General features: G+C 40.3%; 1 protein-coding gene across 4 annotated transcripts in view; it reads right to left on the bottom strand.

The window, feature by feature from the left end:
- sardh (sarcosine dehydrogenase) overlaps positions 1-21,547 on the bottom strand; it is a 45,876-nt gene that overhangs the window by 7,866 nt on the left and 16,463 nt on the right. For all 4 annotated transcript variants that reach the window (XR_009676315.1, XM_061061537.1, XM_061061538.1 and 1 more), the window contains exons 11-18: positions 17,758-17,848; positions 17,393-17,534; positions 11,174-11,257; positions 10,830-10,943; positions 10,350-10,488; positions 8,410-8,523; positions 6,808-6,955; positions 1,138-1,231 (exon numbers count right to left, since the gene is read on the bottom strand). Coding sequence is in view for 3 of the 4 variants with exons in the window: in XM_061061537.1 (XP_060917520.1) it covers positions 1,138-1,231; positions 6,808-6,955; positions 8,410-8,523; positions 10,350-10,488; positions 10,830-10,943; positions 11,174-11,257; positions 17,393-17,534; positions 17,758-17,848 (926 nt within the window). In the remaining variant the exon portion in view is untranslated. The remainder of the gene's footprint in view (positions 1-1,137; positions 1,232-6,807; positions 6,956-8,409; positions 8,524-10,349; positions 10,489-10,829; positions 10,944-11,173; positions 11,258-17,392; positions 17,535-17,757; positions 17,849-21,547) is intronic.

Below are 21,547 nucleotides of genomic sequence, written 5' to 3'. Positions count from 1 at the left end.
CATCTGGACAGCCCTGGATCACTCTGCGTCCCCATATGTACACCATGAAACTCTCAGGAGGACATTACATGTAGAGTCGATATCATGCACAACACGCACTCAAGCAGATACACAGGCGTCACACCGAAACACATGCACCCTGTCAGTCAACATTCACCCGGCAAAATATCAATCACAGACACAAGTACAAAGATGCATATAAACATGACCTAAAGCATGCAAGTACATTCAGTTATACTTGCAAGTTAGAAAAAGAGAGAGAGAGTGAGAGAGAGAGAGAGAGAGAGAGAGAGAGAGAGAGAGAGAGAGAGAGAGATACTGTAATGAGCTGTGAAGGGAGCAGAGGGCAGAGGGAAGGCTCTGTTCTCCAGCCGTGCAGCCATTAAAATGTCACCAAGACAAGGCCGGCAACCAGCTGGAACACAGCACAAGTAACACACACACACACACACACACACACACACACACACACACACACACACAAACACTTCTGCAGAGCGTTGAGAAGCCTGCAATCAGCGGAGAGTTGCATAATTCATGCAACAGCAACTAAGACAGTGAGTGAGTGTGTGTGTGGACATATGTGTCGCAGCGTGCGTCAGTGTGTGTGTGTGTGTGTGTGTGTGTGTGTGTGTGTGTGTGTGTGTGTGTGTGTGTGTGTGTCGGTACAACATGCTTGTTTTGATCTGAGGCCAGGAACATTGTAGAGGTCATCCTGAGGGGGCAGGGCTTCGTTACCTAACCGCTAGATTGTTTGCAAATGAAAAGATGAATACAGTTTGAAATGTACATAAATGATTGAACAGATGATTAAATAGCAACTGATGAGATTTCAGAGTTGGAAGGGGAAGAAGTAGAAAAAGATAACGGCAGTGGGTAACAAAACATTTGGTCAGGTTTGATATAAAAGTAAGGCTACGGTATCATTTGACTTTTTTTTTTTTTCTTTCAATTATCTGCATTTTACACCACACTACCTCTGGGAGGGGTTATTCTGAAGCGGACAAATTTGTATTGCCGTAGGAACGAGTTAAGCCACCAAATGTTTACGATATTTGTGTGTATGTGTGTGTGTGTGTGTGTGTGTGTGTGTGTGTGTGTGTGTGTGTGTGTGTGTGTGTGGATGTGTGTTCTTGCCCAATGCCCTGCTGCCTGGACGACTTTGTGGGTGGAGAAGGGGAAAGCATCGTTGCTCAGGTCTGTGTCCAACACCTCCTGAAGGACCTCCCGGCTGCACAGGAAGAAGGGGAAACATTTTTCAGAACAGATTTTAGACAATCATGATTATCATTTATAAGTTTATATCTTGGATATGACATTGAGGGAGACCCCTCAGTGTCAATGGAGCAGAGGTACAGACAACAATAGATCAGAAGCAAATGAAGTCATCAGGGGAAGCTAGAGAGTACAAATAAAGAAAATGTAAAAAAAACAAAAAAAAAAACAAGGACAAGTGATAATATTAAAGAGCTTAAAAATGGACAGATAAATTACTCACTTTATCTATAAGAAATATAAGAGAATAACAATCAAAATCTATAAGAACAGCAAGTTAACCTTTGAATTGTCACAGTGGTGTAATTGGGGTCAGCTGACATTCTTTCCTACAAATAAGAATGAAATGGGGCACACGGATAGAAGGAAAGTCTTCCTGACTCTGAGTGATCTTTAAAGAACCTTCAAGGGCGAGCCATGACCGCATTGCTACCTGAGTTTAAAGTAAGTAGAGCAGATGTAAAAATCAACGCATGAATAAATAAATATGAGTGCTGATCTCTCCTTGAAGAGTGAATTATATCTCCACAGTCCAACACAGAGAGGGAAAAAAATATTGATCTTGTAAATAAAGAGAAGAAAAGCAACACTGAGAAAGCCAGGCTATTGTGTCAGCTTTGATAAAATAATGTTAATGTGTGTTTTGAAAATGTGTTGTTCATCTATCACATTTTCCAGGAATTAAACATATTGCCCTTATTTCCATAGTATTAGAATCAGAGTCATCTTTATTGGCTAGGTATGCTAACACACACACACACACGAGGACTTTGACTTGAATTTGACTTCGGTGAACTCTGCTCTCTATGTACAAACGGTCAACATGAAATATCAACAATAAACACAAAAAACCGCAAATACTAACATGGACCAGGCTGAATAAGACGAGGCGCAGTGGTGAGTGGTGCAACAATGATGTAATAAACATGATAATAGAATATGTAAATTAAGCTGTTTGCATAGATCGATATCAAATAAAGAGGGTAATAATACCACAGTACTTACATTGTTGACTTGTGTTAAATGCTTTATCTATGTGTTTTATGAAAACACAATCAGCTCATTATTTCCAAATGGACATCTTGTTTATTTAGAGAAAATACAGAAGCATCACCTGTTTTTTTTTTTGTTTTTTTGTAGCAATGATCCATCTCTCCCTCTCCCACAAACACACACTCACACACTGAAAAAAAAAAATCAACATTACATAAAGATGAGTCATCAGAAAGAAAACGGACTAAGTTTAGCTTACTTTGCTGCTGGTACGTGTGTGAGTGGGAAGGTGCGGGCCTTTTCTGGAGGATATTTTTGCTACGGTGTGGCAGGAAGCCAGGGATGAAGATATTTGGGGAAGGGTTCATGTTACGTATTTTGTGCATCTGTGTGGGTGCACTTTTCTTTCTTCCAACAAGCGATCAATGCGGTCATAGAAAGATGCAGAACGATGTGTGTATGGCACTGCAGGTTGGGGGTTTTATGTGAATCAAATAGATCTTGCATAAACGCATGTGTGCCGTATGTGATGATGCACGGACGGATGTTTTCTTTAGGCTGTTCTCTCATTTCTGTCTTTGCATAAGATTGCTTTGCTCGCTGAACTCAAGAAGGCCGTGAGGAAGGCCAATTAGCCATATATGATCACTGAATGGCCATGTTACAGTGTCTGTGTGTGTGTGTGTGTGGTGAGGCAGTCTTGCAACCACCAATTTGTTCCTTGGACTTGCCACTTAACTGTGGCTCTCAACTGTGTCTCAGAACATGCACACAAACACACACACACACACACACACACACACACACACACACACACACACACACACACAACGAAGCTCTCTTATATCACATCATTTCATATATAAAGATGAAGGTTCATAACAGGAAAGCCAACGATGTAGCAGCAGCGTTACCCTCTGTGCGAGAGAAAAAGCAACGAGTTCACAGACCTCCACCTCTCTGAAGAACTCTCCGTCTCTCCTTGAGCTTTAAAAAGATGAATTAGCTTGAGGAAGAAAACAATACCTAAACATTTATGGGACGATTTTCTGTAATTCCTCATTTGTGGCACAAACAATAAGGAGGAGGAGGAGGAGGAGGAGGAGGAGGAGGGGAGAATAATTAAGATACTGTGCAGAGGATTGAAACGGCAATCTTCTTTATGTAATCAATGGGAAACAGACACTGATGCAACTACTGATTCTAACAAGCTGATTGCGTTCTGGATGCACACAAAAAACCCAACGAGTTCAGTAATCAGCATGCTATTATGTGTGTGTATACATAAACACACACATACAAAGGACTTCTGATGCTACTGACGCACTCATGTCTGATTCTGTGTACGCAATAAAAGCAAAAAAAGATGCCCGTTAAAGCAAAACGGGAGGACACGGGAGGAGAGAGTGAGACAAATGACGATAAGATCTAGAGAGACATAAAGAGCAATAAGAAAGTTGAGAGAGCAGAAGATTAGAAAAAAAAAGGAAAGGAAAGAGAGAAAAAAAAAATCGACAGAGCCCACACAGAGTGGCCTAACCCTGCTGCCGGTAAGAAGGAAGAACAAAGACAAAGTGTGGTAGAGGTGGAGGGGAGAGAGAGAGAGAGAGAGAGAGAGAGAGAGAGAGAGGAAAAGAGAGATGAGGAGTTCAGAGAGTGCGAGCAGGCAGAGGTAAAGGTGGCAACGGCTTTCGCTGCGAGTGAAGAACAAAGAAAAAGCTGTAGGAAGGGAGAAGAAAGTCCCACATTGGACTGCAGCCACATGTCCACATGTGCAGAGTTATTTTCACCTGTGAGGAACACTATTCCTCCTGCTGCGATGAAGGACACAAGCGTATCAAAGAGACTAATACGGTGAACGTCATCAATGACAAACAGACACAAGAGCAACAAAGTTGAGCTGACAGCTATACCTCTTTCACACAGAAATCCTGTGTTTGACAGCGTTCATATAGCAGACAGCTGTCTCTTCATAATCCCTGCTTGTCCTCGTTAAGGGATCCATAATCTGCAGCTTTAGATCCCTGCTAATCTGAATCATTTCACCGAACCTATTTTAAATACAGTTTATCTATTTTGAAGCAAAGTTTGAGACTCTTAGCTCTTTAAAGTTTCTACTCTCGGGTTCAGATAAGGGAGTCATGGTGGCAGGCTGTTCAGGTGAACAGATCAGATCCTGTAGGAAATGTATAACCAACGCTCCATATGACAATCTAGAGTCCAATGTTTGTGGTAAGATTTGAGACTGAAGTTAAAGATAAGGTTATCCTAAAACAATTCTGCATTCTTACATTAGTGATTACAATGCTTCCCTTTTCTTTTCCTTTGTTCTGAAACGGCTCCACTGCTTTGGCTGACTCCAAATTCAAACACCGAAGTTGTCAGGATCCAAAGACTCACGTCACTCTTGCAATAACAAAATGTGGCATCTTTTCGTTCTTGGCGTCTCTTTCAAGCATATCAATCAAACAACAAGCAGAGCTGTTTCCACGTGAATGTCTCCATTGTGAGATGAATTCAGGATTGTCCTATTTTACACGCTCCAAAAAGTTACAAGAAAAATTCCAGACAGACCAGCCCACAAAATTTGAGAAAGTTGTTATAAACAAATGTAGAGGGAGATGGAGGGAGGGGGGGGGGTGTCTCAGGAGGCAGGAGATGACGTGAAAAGGGTGTTACGGTCATAATGTTAAGAAATCCAAGATTGTGAGCGTATCAAAGTCCAAAGCTATAATGACCCTTTTTGCTATGTGGTGTCTAATTGATTGTATAAACAGTATTAACTTTAGAGCGGAGAAGAACATACAGGCAACAGGAAAAAGTAGGAAGCAGCCTCATTACATGCACGACGATGGCACTGGTCGCTCACTGGTTGCGTCATATAAACGTCATCACCCTCTCCCACAGCCATGTTACATGCAGCTGACAGTCACTATCAATGGCTCAAGTGAATGTCACGAGCAAAAGAGCATACCAGCTGTTGCTAAAAAAGACGATAAATGAAAAAGAAACAGCATTACAAGCCAGCATTAAACTTCTCTGTTGGTTAAAGCTTGTGTCTTTGCACAGCCAGAGAGACTGCTAGTCTCTGTGTTACACTCATGTAACAGGTGCTCTGAGTGTGTTTTCACATATTCATGGATTTTGCTAATTTTGTGGATGTATCATTTAAATTCAGTCTATCTTTTAGCTCTGTGTAGATGTAACAGCATGTGTGAGCCTCTCATAGCAGCAGATCTATATCTGGACAGGAGCCAAGTGTACGTTGTGAGCTTAAAAATGAAACAATGTTTGCTCAGACTGAAATGTATGTCTGACATTTACAAGTCAAGGTAAAGTCATCTTTTATAGCCTTTTAGAAGTATACCCAGAAGTGACCTTCTCGCAGAGTATAATCAAGGCTGTTAACATGAAAACTCCGTCAGCCATTCGTGTTCTGTTGCTGTCGTCTGACCTCGGCTGAATAAATCCTCAGTCTATTTCCCGATTTCATCATCAGCAGAAACACCCGCCACCTAACATGCACCAAGTCGGTAGTTGATCCACTTATATCTTTTAGAGGTGACACTGTCTTCATTAAGCCTTTCTCCGTATCATATGGATAATTAAGGTTTACAAATGTGATGGTTTTGACCCAGGACCTTCAGTATTTGAATCATGGCTACATCTGTTTTTTTTTTCTTCATGAGGCTACATTCAGGGGGCGGCGGTGTAGAGTCGACGTCTCTCAACCGGAAGGTTGAGGGTTCGATCCCCAGGCCTGCAGCAACATGTCCGCTGTGTCCTTGGGCAAGACACTTAACACCTAATTTCCCCCGCTGCTTCGGCAGTGGTGTATGAATGGATTAGTTACTTCTGATGGTCTTACTACATAGCAACCTCTGCCATCAGTGTGTCAATGGGTGTGAATAGGTAGGTGACATGCGGTGTAAAAAATCTTCGAGTACAATTTACCCCAAGTCCATATACATATAGGAAAAAAAATCTATACCTGACCAGACGCAGTATCAGAAGAACCCAACATATGAGGACACTAAAAATAGCATGGTAACAGCATGATCATTCATTCACTTAATGGTCGAATCAATTCACCAGAACATTCTTTCTGTCACCTCTCGGGTCCACACAGGGTGTAATACAGCTGCTGTTGACTCTGTGACTCGTCATTATGTCCTTCTATAATTCAAGCCTTTTAATGTCATAGAACTCTGACCCAAGTGTGGTAAAACAAAATCCTGCAGAATGACCCATGAACCTCCCTGCTCCCGTCTCCTGTTTTCAGTCCACCTCTATCCTTTCTCTCACCCGCCTTTTATAGCTACAGCCAAGTCTTTAGAAGAGACTCTTAACCTGTCCTCCTCTAATAAATCCACCCTGATTCTCACCTCTAGAGTCTAGGATGTGTATCTTTACCCTTACTTTTGACTCATCACTTTCTTCCTTTCCCCTCTCCTCTGCCCTCTCTATTTGGTCCTCTTCTCCCCTGGATATATAAATCACTCCCACGTTTCACTGTTAGCCCTCTTTTCCTCTACTCACCTCTTGGGTCCCTGGATGCTGATCATCCCCATGTCCTCAGAGTGGTCCGTCAGCTGGCAGTGAAAGCCTTGGTCCTGAAAAACGGTTCTGATGTGGTTCCAGTTGTGTTCGGCTACACCTCCTCCGATGGCCAGGTAGTACACGTCACCTGGAAAAAAAGGCAGGAGAGGAAAGAGGTAATTAAAAAAAAAAACTAGACTGACTAGACACTTTGAGTAGCAAAGGAAATAATACAAACAAAGCTTTAGTCAAAGGTTGCATTAAAGTTCATAGAACAAACATTTTAAAGTTTTGATTGGGAAATGACTTAAACATGAAGCTGTTGTTCAAAGTATGAGCATTTGATTTCTAATCAACTCGTAAATTAATTAACTAGAATTATTTATGAAGCAAATGTAAAGCTAAATAAGTTGAATGAGTGGTGTTACCTGTAGCTCTCTTTGTGAGGGAATATTCAAGAGCACGTATTGCACAATTTTTACTTTCTACCTAAGATGGTAATTTCCTTAAATAAACACAATTTTCTCTTTTGATCTGGAACAATCAGTCGATATACACCCCCATGAGTACCATCTGGTCTCAAACTGCAGACGCAGTGTTTACGTTGACCCCTGATCACACGCTTTAATTCATTATTTTCAGGGGATTCTGCTGAAGTGGATATACGTATGTTGCATCTTTAATCTCATCCTCTTCTCTTATGAACCGATCCTTCCAACCAAAGCTAACTGAAGTCTTTTTTTTTAGTTTTAAATATTTCATTTATAAGGTTCTGAGTTTTGCATCAGCAATTGTGTTGAAAAAGTCTTTAAGTTCTCTCTGAGGGGATTATGTATGCATATTTAAAATGTTTAAACTGCTGGTGGCGCAGTGGTTAGTGCGCGCGCCACATGTATGGAGGCTGTGGTCCTCCAAGCGGGCGGCCCAGGTTTGAATCCAACCTGTGGCATCTTTCCCGCTTTGTCATTCCCCTCTCTCTCTCTCCCTGATTCCAACTCTGTTCACTGTCCTATCTCTCCATTAAAGGCCCAAAAAGCCCAAAAATAAATCTTTAAAAAAAAAAAAAAAGCATACTGGCGGCTTATTGAGCATATATTAGTACTTTATTCTACATTAACTTAGTATGGCCCTTATAAGGTAGAAGTAAGCAAAAGCATTTTAAGATCATAATTCATGCACAACATCTTCCTAACTTACTATCAATAAGCAGTAATGAGGAGGGCAATGAGAGCGATTCATGTTGAAAAGATGTGTGGACAATGATGGATGGTAGATTTTAAAAATATAAAATGTCATATATAATTAAATTGAAGGTGATAGAAGGAAAACAAATGAATGAATGGGGGGAAAAGTAGGAGAAAATAACAATGAATGCAACGGATTTAACGTAATGATAGACCGGTAGTGAGAGCAATAAATACAACACAACAATCAATTCAAAATGAGTTAGTGAAGAGTCAACGATGTTTCTGCCAACAGTAGAAAATACAACAATAACAATGAAGGCATGACAGGGGTGGAATGATGGAAGTATAACAAAGACAGCAGTTCATATTCAAGTGTAGGAGGTATTTATTATTACACACAAACACTGTTTCCTACCATTAGACTCCGGTGCCAGTGGCAGGTTGGCAGCGCCGGCCTCCAGCCTGCTTACTGTCAGGTCAGCCTCCGCCCCTCCTCTCTTATTCAGCATGCAGGTATACACAGTGGAGCCTGAAACACACCAACACATAACACATTATCAATTAATTCTCACAGCAGACTTTGTAGGCCAACTTTAAGAGAGTAGCTTCATGGAACAAAGCCAACGAAACCTCTGAATAAAAAATGAACCCAAATCTGAGGTCAGGCTCTTATTTTATTATTTTTAACTGATTCTTTGCGAGTTATTTGGTTTGCAAGGTTTGTGTGTGTGTGTGTGTGTGTGTGTGTGTGTGTGTGTGTGTGTGTGTGTGTGTGTGTGTTTTCCTAGCCCTCTTGTCTGAATAAAAATGAATTTTTAATCAAGTGAAGTGTACTTACACCTCTTTCAACACTCCTCCAGGGACTAGACTTGCCTGGACAACCTTTTCTTTCAGTAAAATAGTTACCAAGGAAACGTCTGAAATAAGACCCCATCAAAAACTAATGATTGCTAAGAACACCAAATAACAAGCTGTCACAATTATGCCCTGTACAAATCTAATTACAAGAGACAAACCACAACATTTCAATCAGTGACAAGCCACTATTTAGATGTCCCTCAGTCATGCCTTATTTCAATGAATGATAGACGTTTTTGTTTCATTGTGTCACTGCTATTAAAGGAAAAAGTGTGTATATGTGTTGCTCACTATAAGTGTGGTCACTCTAATTGCTCTATATCGAGATCTGGGTACAGGAACCAGATAGTGATCCTCAAACAGGCTGAGAAAGCAGGCTTGGCTGAAGCATCATCTATCACATTGAAGAAAGCCAAGATTTTTAAAAGCTACATTCGTAGGTGGGTGAGATCTGGCTGTCATCATCGGTGCAGGATAATTCATTGGAAGGTAGCACAAGACATCAATCAAACAAGCAAGAAAATAAATTGTGGATTGTATCACACAGGTTAAGACACTTCCTGTTGTGTGTTAAAGGAGCAGTGTGTAACTCTGACACCTAGCATTTTAAATGGTAACTGCAGTCCAAATTCAAAACAATAGAGAGCCCCCCCCCCTCCCCCACTCCTTATTGTCGATGTGCACACAGGTTGCCATGTCACAGACACAGAAGCTTCAGTGTTTAGCCAGCTCTGCATCGGTCTTGAAACCTTTCTGCGTTATAACCTCTCTCCATTTTTCGAAAACATCTCCAATATTGATCCTAGTTTTCCCACATTTCTGGTCGTGGAGATAATTAGAAATATGCCAAGGCTTTTTCGGTCGGGTAGAATCACTTCGATCTGAACCAGTTGCCTTGCCCGCTTCCTTCGCTGCAACACCTGTTGGTTTTGTTGCCATTTAGCCTGGCAAACCGAGGGGCAAAAATGGCCTTGTGGGGGTGTCTTAAAACTTTAAATTATTAATACTAAGTATTTAGGAAAAACATGCGCAAAGTTAATTTATGTTATGGACTAGGTTTCTAAGGGGCCATGGCCATCTTTCCTATTCAGCATTGAGTACTGACAGTGGAGGAATGTGAGATAAGAGGACAGAAGAATATAAAGAGCATTTGGACTTCTGCCTGTTTCAACATCTTCACACATAAAGATACAAGATACAACTGAATTCAGCAGCTCAGATTCCCCTGAAACCAGTTTCAACAGAAGCTCTGACGGTTAAGACACTGACATTTAGAGTTAGTAGACACTACATGGATGAGTTGACGGTTTTTTTTTTCTCTAGTGTTGGCATCTCAATAGTCTCTCCATCCATGTATCCAAACTCTTCATCCTGTCAATCTTATTTCCCATCTGTCTGTGCCTGAGCGCGTATGTGTGTGTGTGTGTGTGTGTGTGTGTGTGTGTGTGTGTGTGTGTGTGTGTGTGTGTGTGTGTGTTCTTGCTTTTGCGCACTGACCTGGCTTCTTGTTGACATCAGCGGTAAACAGCCAATCAGCCGCCTTCTTGGCATCTGGTCCGGAGAGATAGAACTTTCCAAAGTAGGACATGTCAAACACAGCCACGCCGTGTCTACATGAGAGGCACTCGCTCTTAATCTGCATTTTTAAAAAAGGCACAACACACGCATCTAATATCACAAACCAAACTTTAAACCAAAGTGCGTCGTCTCTTTGCCAAACACGACAAGATGACTGCATATTTTCAGAGTCAAATCAAAGAGTCAAAGAGGTTTTGTTATAACGTTTTGCCAGAAAGCACGTTCTGTGCCCTGAACCTCACTGACTGTTCTCTCAAACTATACTGTTATTTCTGAACATGATGTTCTTTTTCCCCTTTGAACCGTAATTGTTTGACAAAACAGAGAGTCAGGGCTGTTTCCATAAAGTTTTTCTTGTCAATAAAGCACATTTTTACACTTTCATGATCAGCATCTTACCACGTCATGATGGGGAGGGAAGTCAAAGGTGTACTCTTTGCCCAGCAGTTCTTTGTATTTGTAGTTCACGTTCTTCTTGTTATCATAAGCTCCATAATAATCGTAGTCTTTAACCTATGCAATAATGAAGTGAAAAAAAGGTAAATTAATTATCAAAGTTTCAAAGAACAAAGGCAGGAGGACAAAGAATTTGGCAAGACACCGTGTCATTGTAATAAAAGTAGCATCCTTGCTATTGATGTTTTTCCAAAGTTCCTCCTGTGAATATGTGGATGTAAATAAATTAACAGCTTGCAGGTTTCTGAGTACAGTAAATGTGTGAGATTTGAATGTGCGTGTCTCACAGGAGCAGGCGCGTCTTTGTTGAACCAGCCAGGTCTTTCCCAGCCGTGTCTCTCCTGGAACACGCAGCCCTGCTCCGTCAACACCTAAAACAAATAATCACACACATGGAGAGATAAAATCAGTGTTTCCTTTGGGAACACTTCACTAAATGTTGAGAAAATAAATATTTTTCATACGATCTTTTTTGAGTGTAATTTGAAAAAACTTAAATTGTTTTAGTCTTATATTCACTCTTTATATCCCCACTACTGAACACAATCTTGTTCCACCGCATTTTGGGCCATGACAAAAGTCAACTGGATTAAATCTTAGGCAGGAAAACAGTTCAGTTCAAAATCAGAATCATTATTATCCAGATTTAAACCTTTCACAAATTGCACTAAAATAAACACTCGTTACAACCGAGGTATGCAGACGAGCATCTCTGAACGCACAACATGTCCAGTATTGTTGCTGACCATGTCCATTCCTGTATGACCACAGTGTACCCATTTTTTTTTAACATGACAATGAGTTCACTGTACTCAAATGGCCTCCACAGTCACCAGATCTCAGTCCAATAGAGCACCTTTGGGATGTGGTGTGACGGGAGATTCGTCTCATGGATGTGCAGCCGACAACTCTGCAGCAACTGTGTGATGCCATCATGTTAACATGGAGCAAAATGTCTGAGGAATGTTTCCAGCACCTTGTTGAATCTATGCTACGAGGGAATTAAGGCAGTTCTGAAGGCAATAAAGGGGGGTCCAACCCGGGACTAGTAAGGTGTACCAAATAAAGTGGCAGATGAGTGTATATCATATGTGCAAATTCCTCATGTCTTGACCAGTGTTACAATGAGATACTTCAGAGCTCACCATCCTGCTAGTTAAAACTGACAGTCGCCCACATTTGGTAGGTATGTTCTGCTATGCTCTCCTCCTAGCAGGCAGCTAGCTGTCTCTTGCCAAAACTTCCCACACCGAGCTATATTTACCATCTGTGCTACCGAGGTGGAGAAAATGTGTGAGCAGCAGTGTCAGAGACTGCTCGGTTGTGCTCTGAAATGATCTCCAAAAAGTAGACGTGTCTCATAATTCGCACAGGGACAGTGTTATTGGAAGATCAACGCCTTAAGCACCTCTTTGCATTAAAACATGTTGTCTTGATTAGGGGCAAGAGCGAGTGCAGCGAAAATGAGCTCATTCAAAAAATAATAATAAGTCTCTCAGCGTTGGCCTTCTGCTCTCTAACACCCTGACATTTCTCAATGTCTGACAGTAGGGAGGCTAGTTGCTAGGTGATGGTCCTCTACAAGTGATTAGTAGGGGTCTAATGGGCTTGCAGCCAAGGGTTGGACCAACCCAGCCTTGCAGGGACTCTGCACACTCTTCTTTGAGCTACAAGTCTGTCTAACTGTGAGCAGTCATTTCTGTCTTTTTTAGCTTTCTATAATGTTTAACATAAAATGATTTAATCATATTGATCAGACGTCATTATTATTGAATCTGTACCTCGATTAAAGCAAATTATGTTTTTGGGCCAGTATAAAAAGCTGTTGTGTTTGGGAATGATTTCTTAATCTTACAGTGCTGTACAAAAGAGCACTAGATCTGCCAAAGACACTTCATAAACACCGCATGCTAATACGTTCTACTGAGTCTTAGTTTACTTACATGTTATGAATGAATACAATTCTAGAAATATAGAAACTAAAGGCCTGGATTCAAAACAACCTGTAAAACTTTCACAGAGTTTTCACACAAAATTGCAGAAACATCTTTGTATGAAGCTTCCTGTTGAGCCCTTTTATGTGCATGAATTGCTACATGTAGCACACATCACATCAATCAGTGGAAGTGTTAATCTGGGGGCTGAAATGTGATGAAACTGCTGTTCTAGAGAAGAAGCCAACAGATACATGTACCCCAAGAGGGAATGTGTGGGGTTGTTTTAACAGGTTTTCACCTCATAACGTTCCTGGATTTTTTTTTTTTTTTTTACAACTTTAGTATAGCCAAAGGTTTTATGTGTGTACAGTTAATACAGAACAGGAAGTGATAAAAATAAAAACTTCAAATGAGCTGCTGATTATATATTTTAAACGCACAGTATGTCAATTCCCCCGCCAGGGGGCTCTCAAACAAAACAACAACAAAAGACGACGTCGATGCTGGTGGGGAATCATGGGAGTGATTATCTCTGCGACCCCCATCCCCGATGAAAACAAACTCCGAGTTGTATAATTTACATGACGTTTTTTTATCAACGCAGCACATACAGCAACAGTACGGCAGCTTTCAGTAGCAGCTCGCGCTTCCTTATGCAGCAGTCTTTGACGTAACATCCGGTGTTTCCACAGCAACAATAAACTGTTGTGTCTGTCATGGCAAGACACGTCCCATTACAAATATAAAATAACAGATTTTTATAACTGTTGAAAAAATAATTGAAGTATTCCCAGTACTCAACAAAAAATATATATATAACATAGGTTTAGTCCAGATATTTTAATGTAAACATTGTAATAAAATTCTACATATTTTACGTCCATTTTATGTCCCCTTCAGTATCAAATAGAACAATAAACAAAATCTACATTGCTGGGAGAATACAAACAAAAAATGCAACATGTTAAAAAAATGTTCTTATAGTATTTAGATTTCTAGATTTCCTTATTGATTGATTCAAAGTACCCATCTGATACTACTGTATTAAAAGAGAGAACATAATAAACATATTAACCATGTCTTTTTTTAACTGGATAACTCCCTGCTAACTGGATATATGTTCATTGATTACTATCATGTTGTTGTTTGGTATGCTCTGGTCAATGAAGCAATCCTTACCTAAAAACAAGCTAAGCTAATGTTGACGACAGCTTCTGACTTGCTGTGTCCTCCCAGTAAAACTGCAGAAAGTCTTATCCTTCAAATAAAACTACTAATTTGGTGTTTTTACCGTTTAATATTTTATTCACTCAAATTGAAAAAGCACAGCCTTAAAATGTGTGAAATGTAAAACACTGCTTGCTAGCATTTAGCTAGCTTTGCCAATGGCTACACTCTAAGCTAACACCACATTGTTGTTGTTAACTATTCCCCATACAGCGTTAAAGAATGTTTTAGAGACATTTCTGGTTCTGGTATCAAATCCAGGTTCTTTTTTGAACCAACAAAAAAATATAAAGTAGCCTAGACTACTAATTAAAAGTACATTTTATGTTCTTCTGTTCTTTTCTTATGAACATTAACATTTTTTGAGGACACACAATAAACACTAACAAACTAACTAACAAGATGTGTTTTCTCCTTCTGTACCAGATCTTTAAAAAAGCCTTTTTGGGGAAATCTAGTTAACTAAGCATGAAATGTGTCAGGGAAGCTAAATAACGCGAGCTTTAAGAATGCAGCAGAAATAAACCACAAAATACATCTACAACATAACTAATGCAACCTGTGTGACAGTAATCTGCTCTGAAAGAATGCCTGCACGCGTGAGTGGGTGTAGAAATTGCAACAGTTAAAGGTAAATGAAGTCTGAAACAGGAAAGTAGGGCTAAGTGGGTCATTAATGCATAAAATATGGTGACGAGGCCCATTAAGAGTTTGTGTCAGGCTGAGGAGAGAAAGGAAGCTAAAAGACATTCAGGACCAGGCCAGAGAAGCTAAGTGTATCACTTATAGTCATGTTGGCGAGGAGCGCATTAATAAATGTAGCTGCTGGGGATAAGTTACCCCGCTAACTGCTGTCTGCTGAGAGAGAGAGAGAGAGAGAGAGAGAGAGAGAGAGGGAGAGAGAGAGGGAGGGGGGAAGACTGACAAAAGAAATAAGAGGGTGTCAGAACAAACCTGATATCTTTGCAAAACCAATGTATCACACATATCTTATATTAGATACGCTGACATGAAAAGTGATTCTAGACTCTTAATAGCAACCTAAATACTGGGTGGTTTCCAGACGTTTACGACTATGGAGGCCAAACTGAAGTGCTTAATGATGCAGGGGAGACAACAAGTTTGTGCGTCCACACAAAAATGTCTGAAGTGCAAAAATTCACTTTCCATTTATTGATCCATCAGACCTCCATTGTTAAAAAAAACAAAGCATTTTTTCTTCCCGTCATGAGGACAGAAATGACATAGCTTGGATTTTACTTTTTTATAAATCGGAACCATGATGTTATTTCAGCAGACTTAAGACCCCGTTGATTTCGAGTAAAGCAGTTCCTTCTCAAGACTGGGACAAGATTTGGCCCCATCGCTGAATCAATATGAATGTACAAAGATGTGTTGTGGCGGCTGATCTAAGTTACAGCGCTTTAGGCGGAAACGCAGTCTGAAGAGGGCTATAGACTCACCAGAAACGTATGAAAGGGTACTCCTCCAGGGAACTTAATGAACCAAGAAATGACAGCCTTTACTTTTCAGACATATCTGGAGGGGAGAATTTAGCTTTGCTTTGATCTGAACACACAATAGCTCTAAAGACGCTAAATGGACTAACTCTAATGCTTGGATAGACCAGACTAACTGAGACGTTAGCCAAAGTTCCCAGAGGCATCAGCATCAGATGATAGCCGAAAAGTTCCAAGAGTGGTTTGAACCTAAGTCCTGCCTCTGATTAGACAGATGGCCAATCATTGTTTAGGTTTTCTGGGTTGGCCAATCAGATTTTGGGCTAGCCAATCAGATTTATGTTTCCCCCCTGGCCACACCCCTGCTTTAATCTGATTTATAGTATCAGTAAATGAAGTGTACTCTCCTCTTTTTGTGGGCACAAAGATGTTCAAGCCTGCACGACCCTGGCAGCAGCATTGTTTACACGTTGATTTGTTGATTTATCGCCAAGCACTTGTCTCAATGATCCAATCAGACGCGAAGGTTACAGAGGTTAATAGAGAGAAAGTTACAAAAGCATCTCTTGTTCTCTCACACAGAAAAATAGATTGTGACAAGAACAAAGACGATGGCAATGACAGGAAGAAAGGAAGTCAGTAATAGATTTAGTATGAATAGCGGGATGAATAGAAGAGGAAATTGTGTCGGGGGAGGATGTCAAAAAGAGAAAATAACAGATGAAAGACAGAGACGTGAAGGCTGTGCGTGGATTCATGTAAAAAAAGAAAAGTTCAGGGAGTAATATGAATGGCAAAGTAAAGATGAAAAGCAGTGAGTCATGTAACTCTAAAAATACAGTATGTAAGACTTGATCAAATATGTCTGGTCAGATGACAGCAGAGATGTTCCTGTGGCTTACAGAGGTGAGCTGGTTTGTTCAATGTTAGTAAAACTTTGTCATTATGGATTCATTACAGTAAGTCTCACCCTCGCTGAACACAGGGAAAAAAAGTTGTTTGCCTGTGTTAATCCTGAGAGTCACAAATCACGGCCTACTACACATTATGACAGACAAAAGACAAAAAAGCTTTACAGTCACCAAACTAAAAGCACATGAATAAAACCAAGGTTAGACTTAATGTTTTTCTGATAAAGGCTAAATATATGTGAATATGGTCTTGTTACATCTCAGGGTGAGGTGCCAGAATGAAGAGTAATTGTGCTTTTATCTCATTTATCAGGCTGAACTTTTCAACAAAGATCTAAAACACTGTATACTGAGCTTACAAGAACGAAAACAAATATCAAAGTGACCACATCCTTGTTATTTTGTGCATCACTATGTGCACTGTGTTTTCAATAATCTTACAGATTGATAATATTGTCCCTTGTGTTGTCTTGTGGGTTACGAGTTATGGGGGCATTTAACATTTCAAGACGCATAGTATCCGCACAACACTGAAAAGTTTCTGTTCTATTTGTGGTGTGAAACTGAAAGCTGATTGGACATTTAAAGCATTGTATTAAATTCATTCAAAAGAAATCATTTTGATGAGGTTTCTACATAGTTTTACTACAGGTATTGTGTATTTATTGTTTTGTTTTTTACTCAAAGAAATCAGTCGATCTATTCCTTGTATTGGATTTAAAAGTTAATAATGGGATTTGCTCCATTCCCTTTAGTAAAAAGTTGTTACATGGACGGAGGCAGAAAAAAAAGGGTTTTTTTTTTTAAAAAAAGGACATTTCTTTGAACTCTCGGTGCCTTGACTTGAATGACTCATCACAGCAGAGAGGATTCTGACTACCTTGCAGCAGAAAACGCACATTAGGGTCATTTTCTTGAACTCCTAAAGAAAAAAAAAATAAACATTTTGCTTTCCGCACTGTCCATTGTACCTGATGGAAGGGGTCCTTCCTCATGTTTCGGCTGGCCAGCGGCTCATCAAAGGGGAACACCACGGAGTAGTTTTTGGCGTAGGATTCGTGGCTTCTCTCTCTGATCCAGCTCTGGTTGTCTGTAAGTGAGTTGTGGAAACGCCTGAGAGAAAAAGAAGAAGTATTCAAAATATTGACTCCCATTAAAAGATACAATCATTCAGACCTTGTTAAAGCTGCATTATTCTAGTTTCCTGTTCCTTTGATAGAAAAGACATTCAGGAGCCTAGTCAGCTTTAAAGAGCAGCATAGCATCCGTCATGACTAGAATAGCATTAAGTTCTACCTTTGTTGTTTTTATACAGTGTCAAAGTGCATCGACATACCTGATGTCATAGCCGTACATGTCCTTCTCAGGGCGGCCATGTATGATCCAGTGAGCCAGCTCTCTGCCACAACCACCTCCCAGCATCATACCTGAGTCAGAGAGAGACCTTACTGAAATCATCTCACAGTCCCATTAAGAGACTTACACAAAACACATGTCAAACTGCCAAAACAATGATTAACTACATCTATTTTGATAACTGAGCCTCAAAATTAGATTTGAAAATTAGAAAATGTCAAATCTGATATAGTTCTATCTTTTCTTCTAGAATAGTCAGGATTTTAATAAAAACAAATGCAAATCTTTTGAATATGTCTTTCCAAATTATCTTAAGTTAAATATTTGCTTCAGGTCTTTAATATTTTATTATTTTCAGAATCATTCAATCGTTGAAATGTCGCATGAAGAATAAGGATGCCAAAATGCAAGTTCTCAAAAAATTGACATTTTTGTCTTATACGTAGTCAAACCACCAGTGTTGGAAATGTGTCATTCTTTCCGGTTTGTTTTTTTGTAAACAAAAGGATGTAGTGACCAATCAAACAAAACTCACAAATTAATTTATAATTTGACATATATATATGCAAAATAAATACAGTTTTTTTTCAATTCTTTTCACAAACTACCAGGTGCATTATCCAGGCACGGGTTGGTAAAATGAAAGAGTCAAATCTGAAAAACACATCTCTCTCTCGCTATGCGTGTCTGTCTCTCTCTCTCACTGAGGGCATGTCTGGAGGACTAGGAGTATTGTCATGAATGCAGAGAACAGAACAGAAAAGCAGTTTTCTTTTACTTCAGTGTAAGCCTCTGTCCTTAGTATAACCTACAGAGGATTGTTCTGACCTTTGTTCCATCATTTGACCCTCTCGCTCACAGCAGCCCCCGAGTGCAAAATGATGTCTGTTTCCAACTCAACCAGCAGATGAGAGACTGCCAAGTCCATATTTCATCCGTCCACACCCAAAACGGCTGGGTTAATGAGCTGCTCCCTTAAAGCAAGCCCCTTGTGCTGTTTTGTTGCTGCTAATTTGCATGTACGCGTGTGTGTGTGTGAATGTGTGTGTGTGAATGTGTGTGTTATGTGCATGGAAACACACTCGAAACATCACTATTCAGCAGCACAGCCAGTGTGTCCTTGCATCCCTCCTTCATCCCTCCGTCATTATCTCTCTCAGCGAGCCCTCTCCCTCTGTCTCTCATTGCCTCGTACTGGGGCGCTGTCACTCCCGGCCAGGCCTGGGTGGATGTTTGAATGCTGGGATGGATGGATGGATGGATGGATTGGAGAAGGGATAAAGAGGAGGGTGTTTGGAGGGGTGGGGGAGGTGATGGAGTTCTTTCAAGACAATGTGATGTGAAGGCAACCAGGAAGGTGAGGTGGTGCTGATAAATGTCACCCCCGATAACCACGCTGATGTGTGAGCATGTATCTGCGTGCGAACTCTCCTGCGTGTGCCTCCTCTCGTCTTATCTCCTTCTCTCCTCCTCTGTACCTCCTCTCTCCTCTCCCTTCCCCCCCCCCCCCCCTCCATCAGTATCTCACACTATTATTGTGGTTTATTGCGGTGCAAACATTTATACCTTTCTCAGTCATTACTGTCTTTAGCATTCCCTATAATCTCTCCTCTCATAGCTCGGAGGATTCATTTTAAGATATTTGATCTCTTTTGTAGCTTTTGAATGCTGCTGCCAGCTAGTCAAACATCTCTCAAAAGGGAGAGAAAACATACATAGTTGTGTTTATCTTCCTCAACCCAAGTCGGCCAGTAAGCATGCCGTCTTTCAGGTGGTATTCAGTAAATCAGCACAATGATTACATTTTAATTATAGGCTACAATTAGTGGAAGAGGTCTAGTCTAATCTAACAATCTAATGTCTGATTTCTTTGCATGAAGATTAATTGGAGGGAGGTAACAGATCATTTTCTTGAGTCACCAATGTTTGAAGAAATCACACCCACTTTTGATCAATTTAACAATCGTGTTCCAAAAGATACCGTACTCGCATGCAAGGCTGGTATGAAAGCTACATTAGCCTGATAGCATATAGGCCATGAATCAGATGAATTTGCTGATTACCTAATCTGTTATTACAGATTCAGCTTTAAAAAAAAAAAAAAAAACTTCTCAAGTTCCTAGTTAGTTAGACTGTAAACAAGTGCAATGTGAGGAAAATGAAGCGGCGGCTGATCGGTTCTTCATGGCTTCCTGCTGGATACACTGGTAGAAACGGGTCACTTTTCAAGGCCTCCAGAGACATTTTCATCGTCAGACGATACTCGATGGGTTCTAAAAATTGACTTTTTAATCCGACAGTAGCGCAACCTATCTCTACACTATTCTGTATTAGTGCTGGAGAAAGGTCTGGCTGATATAGGACACAGCTGAACACAGGTATGAAAGTTGTATCAATGACAGTAAATAGTACCAATATTGTTTCTGGCCCTTTCCTCCGTTTTTGTCTCCTCAGACCTCAAACTTCAAACCTTCTGTCAAACTGCTGGAGGGAAGGTCTGACTGTCCAAGCAAGAAGCTTCTTGCAAATGAATAAAGTGGTGTCCTCACTTCCTTCACTGTGTTCTGCCTAAAGTAAAGGCGATTTTCTGTGCACTTAAAGTGATACAGAAGCCTCATCTAGCCATAATACCGGGGAAGGTGCTCATTATAGTGAATATGAACAAGATGCTGATGCATCTGGGTAAGAGGTGCAGCGGATAAAAGCAATAAAAAAAACAAAAAACATAAGACAAAATAAATGCACTCAAAATCAGAAGTTCAGCATGCCGGATTTGACACTAAGAATAAGAAACCTTGAGCTGCGAAGCAACAAGTACAACATTTGATCAAAAGGAACTCCATCAAGTTAAACGTCTTAAAACTAAGAAAATAAATACAAACTGGAGGCTTAAAGAGCCACTGAACACTCAATGGTCGATCTCTTATGTGATGTTGTCGGTTTTGACCCCATGGTGTCTGAATTACCTCCGCTGTCTTGCCCTGCCTTAAGCAAAAGAAGCTGTGTGAACTCCTGAATGTGTTTCTTTGTGATGGAGTATAATGGACAGAAAATGTTTCTCTAACCGGAGAGAAAAGAGGACAGGGGTCTGATGATGCAGAGACAGATGAAAAAAAAAAAGAAGGCAATGTGCTGCTTTGATTAGTTTGTTTGCATGTTGAATTAATCTGTGTGTGTTCAGGCTAACAGACGGCATTTGAAGCATCCTGGCTGTGCATGGCGGTGCAAAATCCTTCATTATCCAGCCACTGCAGGTGTGATGCATTTGTGACAGCTGGTCCCTTGAGCCTGTCCCAGCATGACACCTTACAAACACAGACTAGAGCACATGAGGACTGCAGTATTTTATGCACCTCATCTTAGATAGGAACATCACATGTTCGTCTGCTTAGAGTAGAAGAAAAAGGAAAAGTGTCGTCAAAGTATTCCATTTTTTTTTTTTAAAGGTACAAGGTGATGTCTTCATGATTCAGTTATTTGTTTTGTTATGGCCAACAGTCCTAGACACGAAGGTATTACATTTTAAATAATCCATACTAAAGGGAGCTAGCAAACATTGACGTTTGAAACACAGGAAATGTTGTATATTTGCTTGTTGCCTAAAACAATTGACTCCAACTGTAAATAAATCTACAAAATTGTTGACGAATCATTTTCTATTCTTAGACCTAAATTACCTTTTACTTCCATACTACAAATGAATAGTACAGTAGCACAGCTGTAATTAAAATGTATAAGACCCAGTATGTGGATGACAAGATCTGAACTGA

This window comes from Labrus mixtus, chromosome 17, assembly GCF_963584025.1.
Source record: "Labrus mixtus chromosome 17, fLabMix1.1, whole genome shotgun sequence".
NCBI classification, from domain to species: domain Eukaryota; kingdom Metazoa; phylum Chordata; class Actinopteri; order Labriformes; family Labridae; genus Labrus; species Labrus mixtus.
This window is presented reverse-complemented; position numbering and strand designations above follow the sequence as displayed.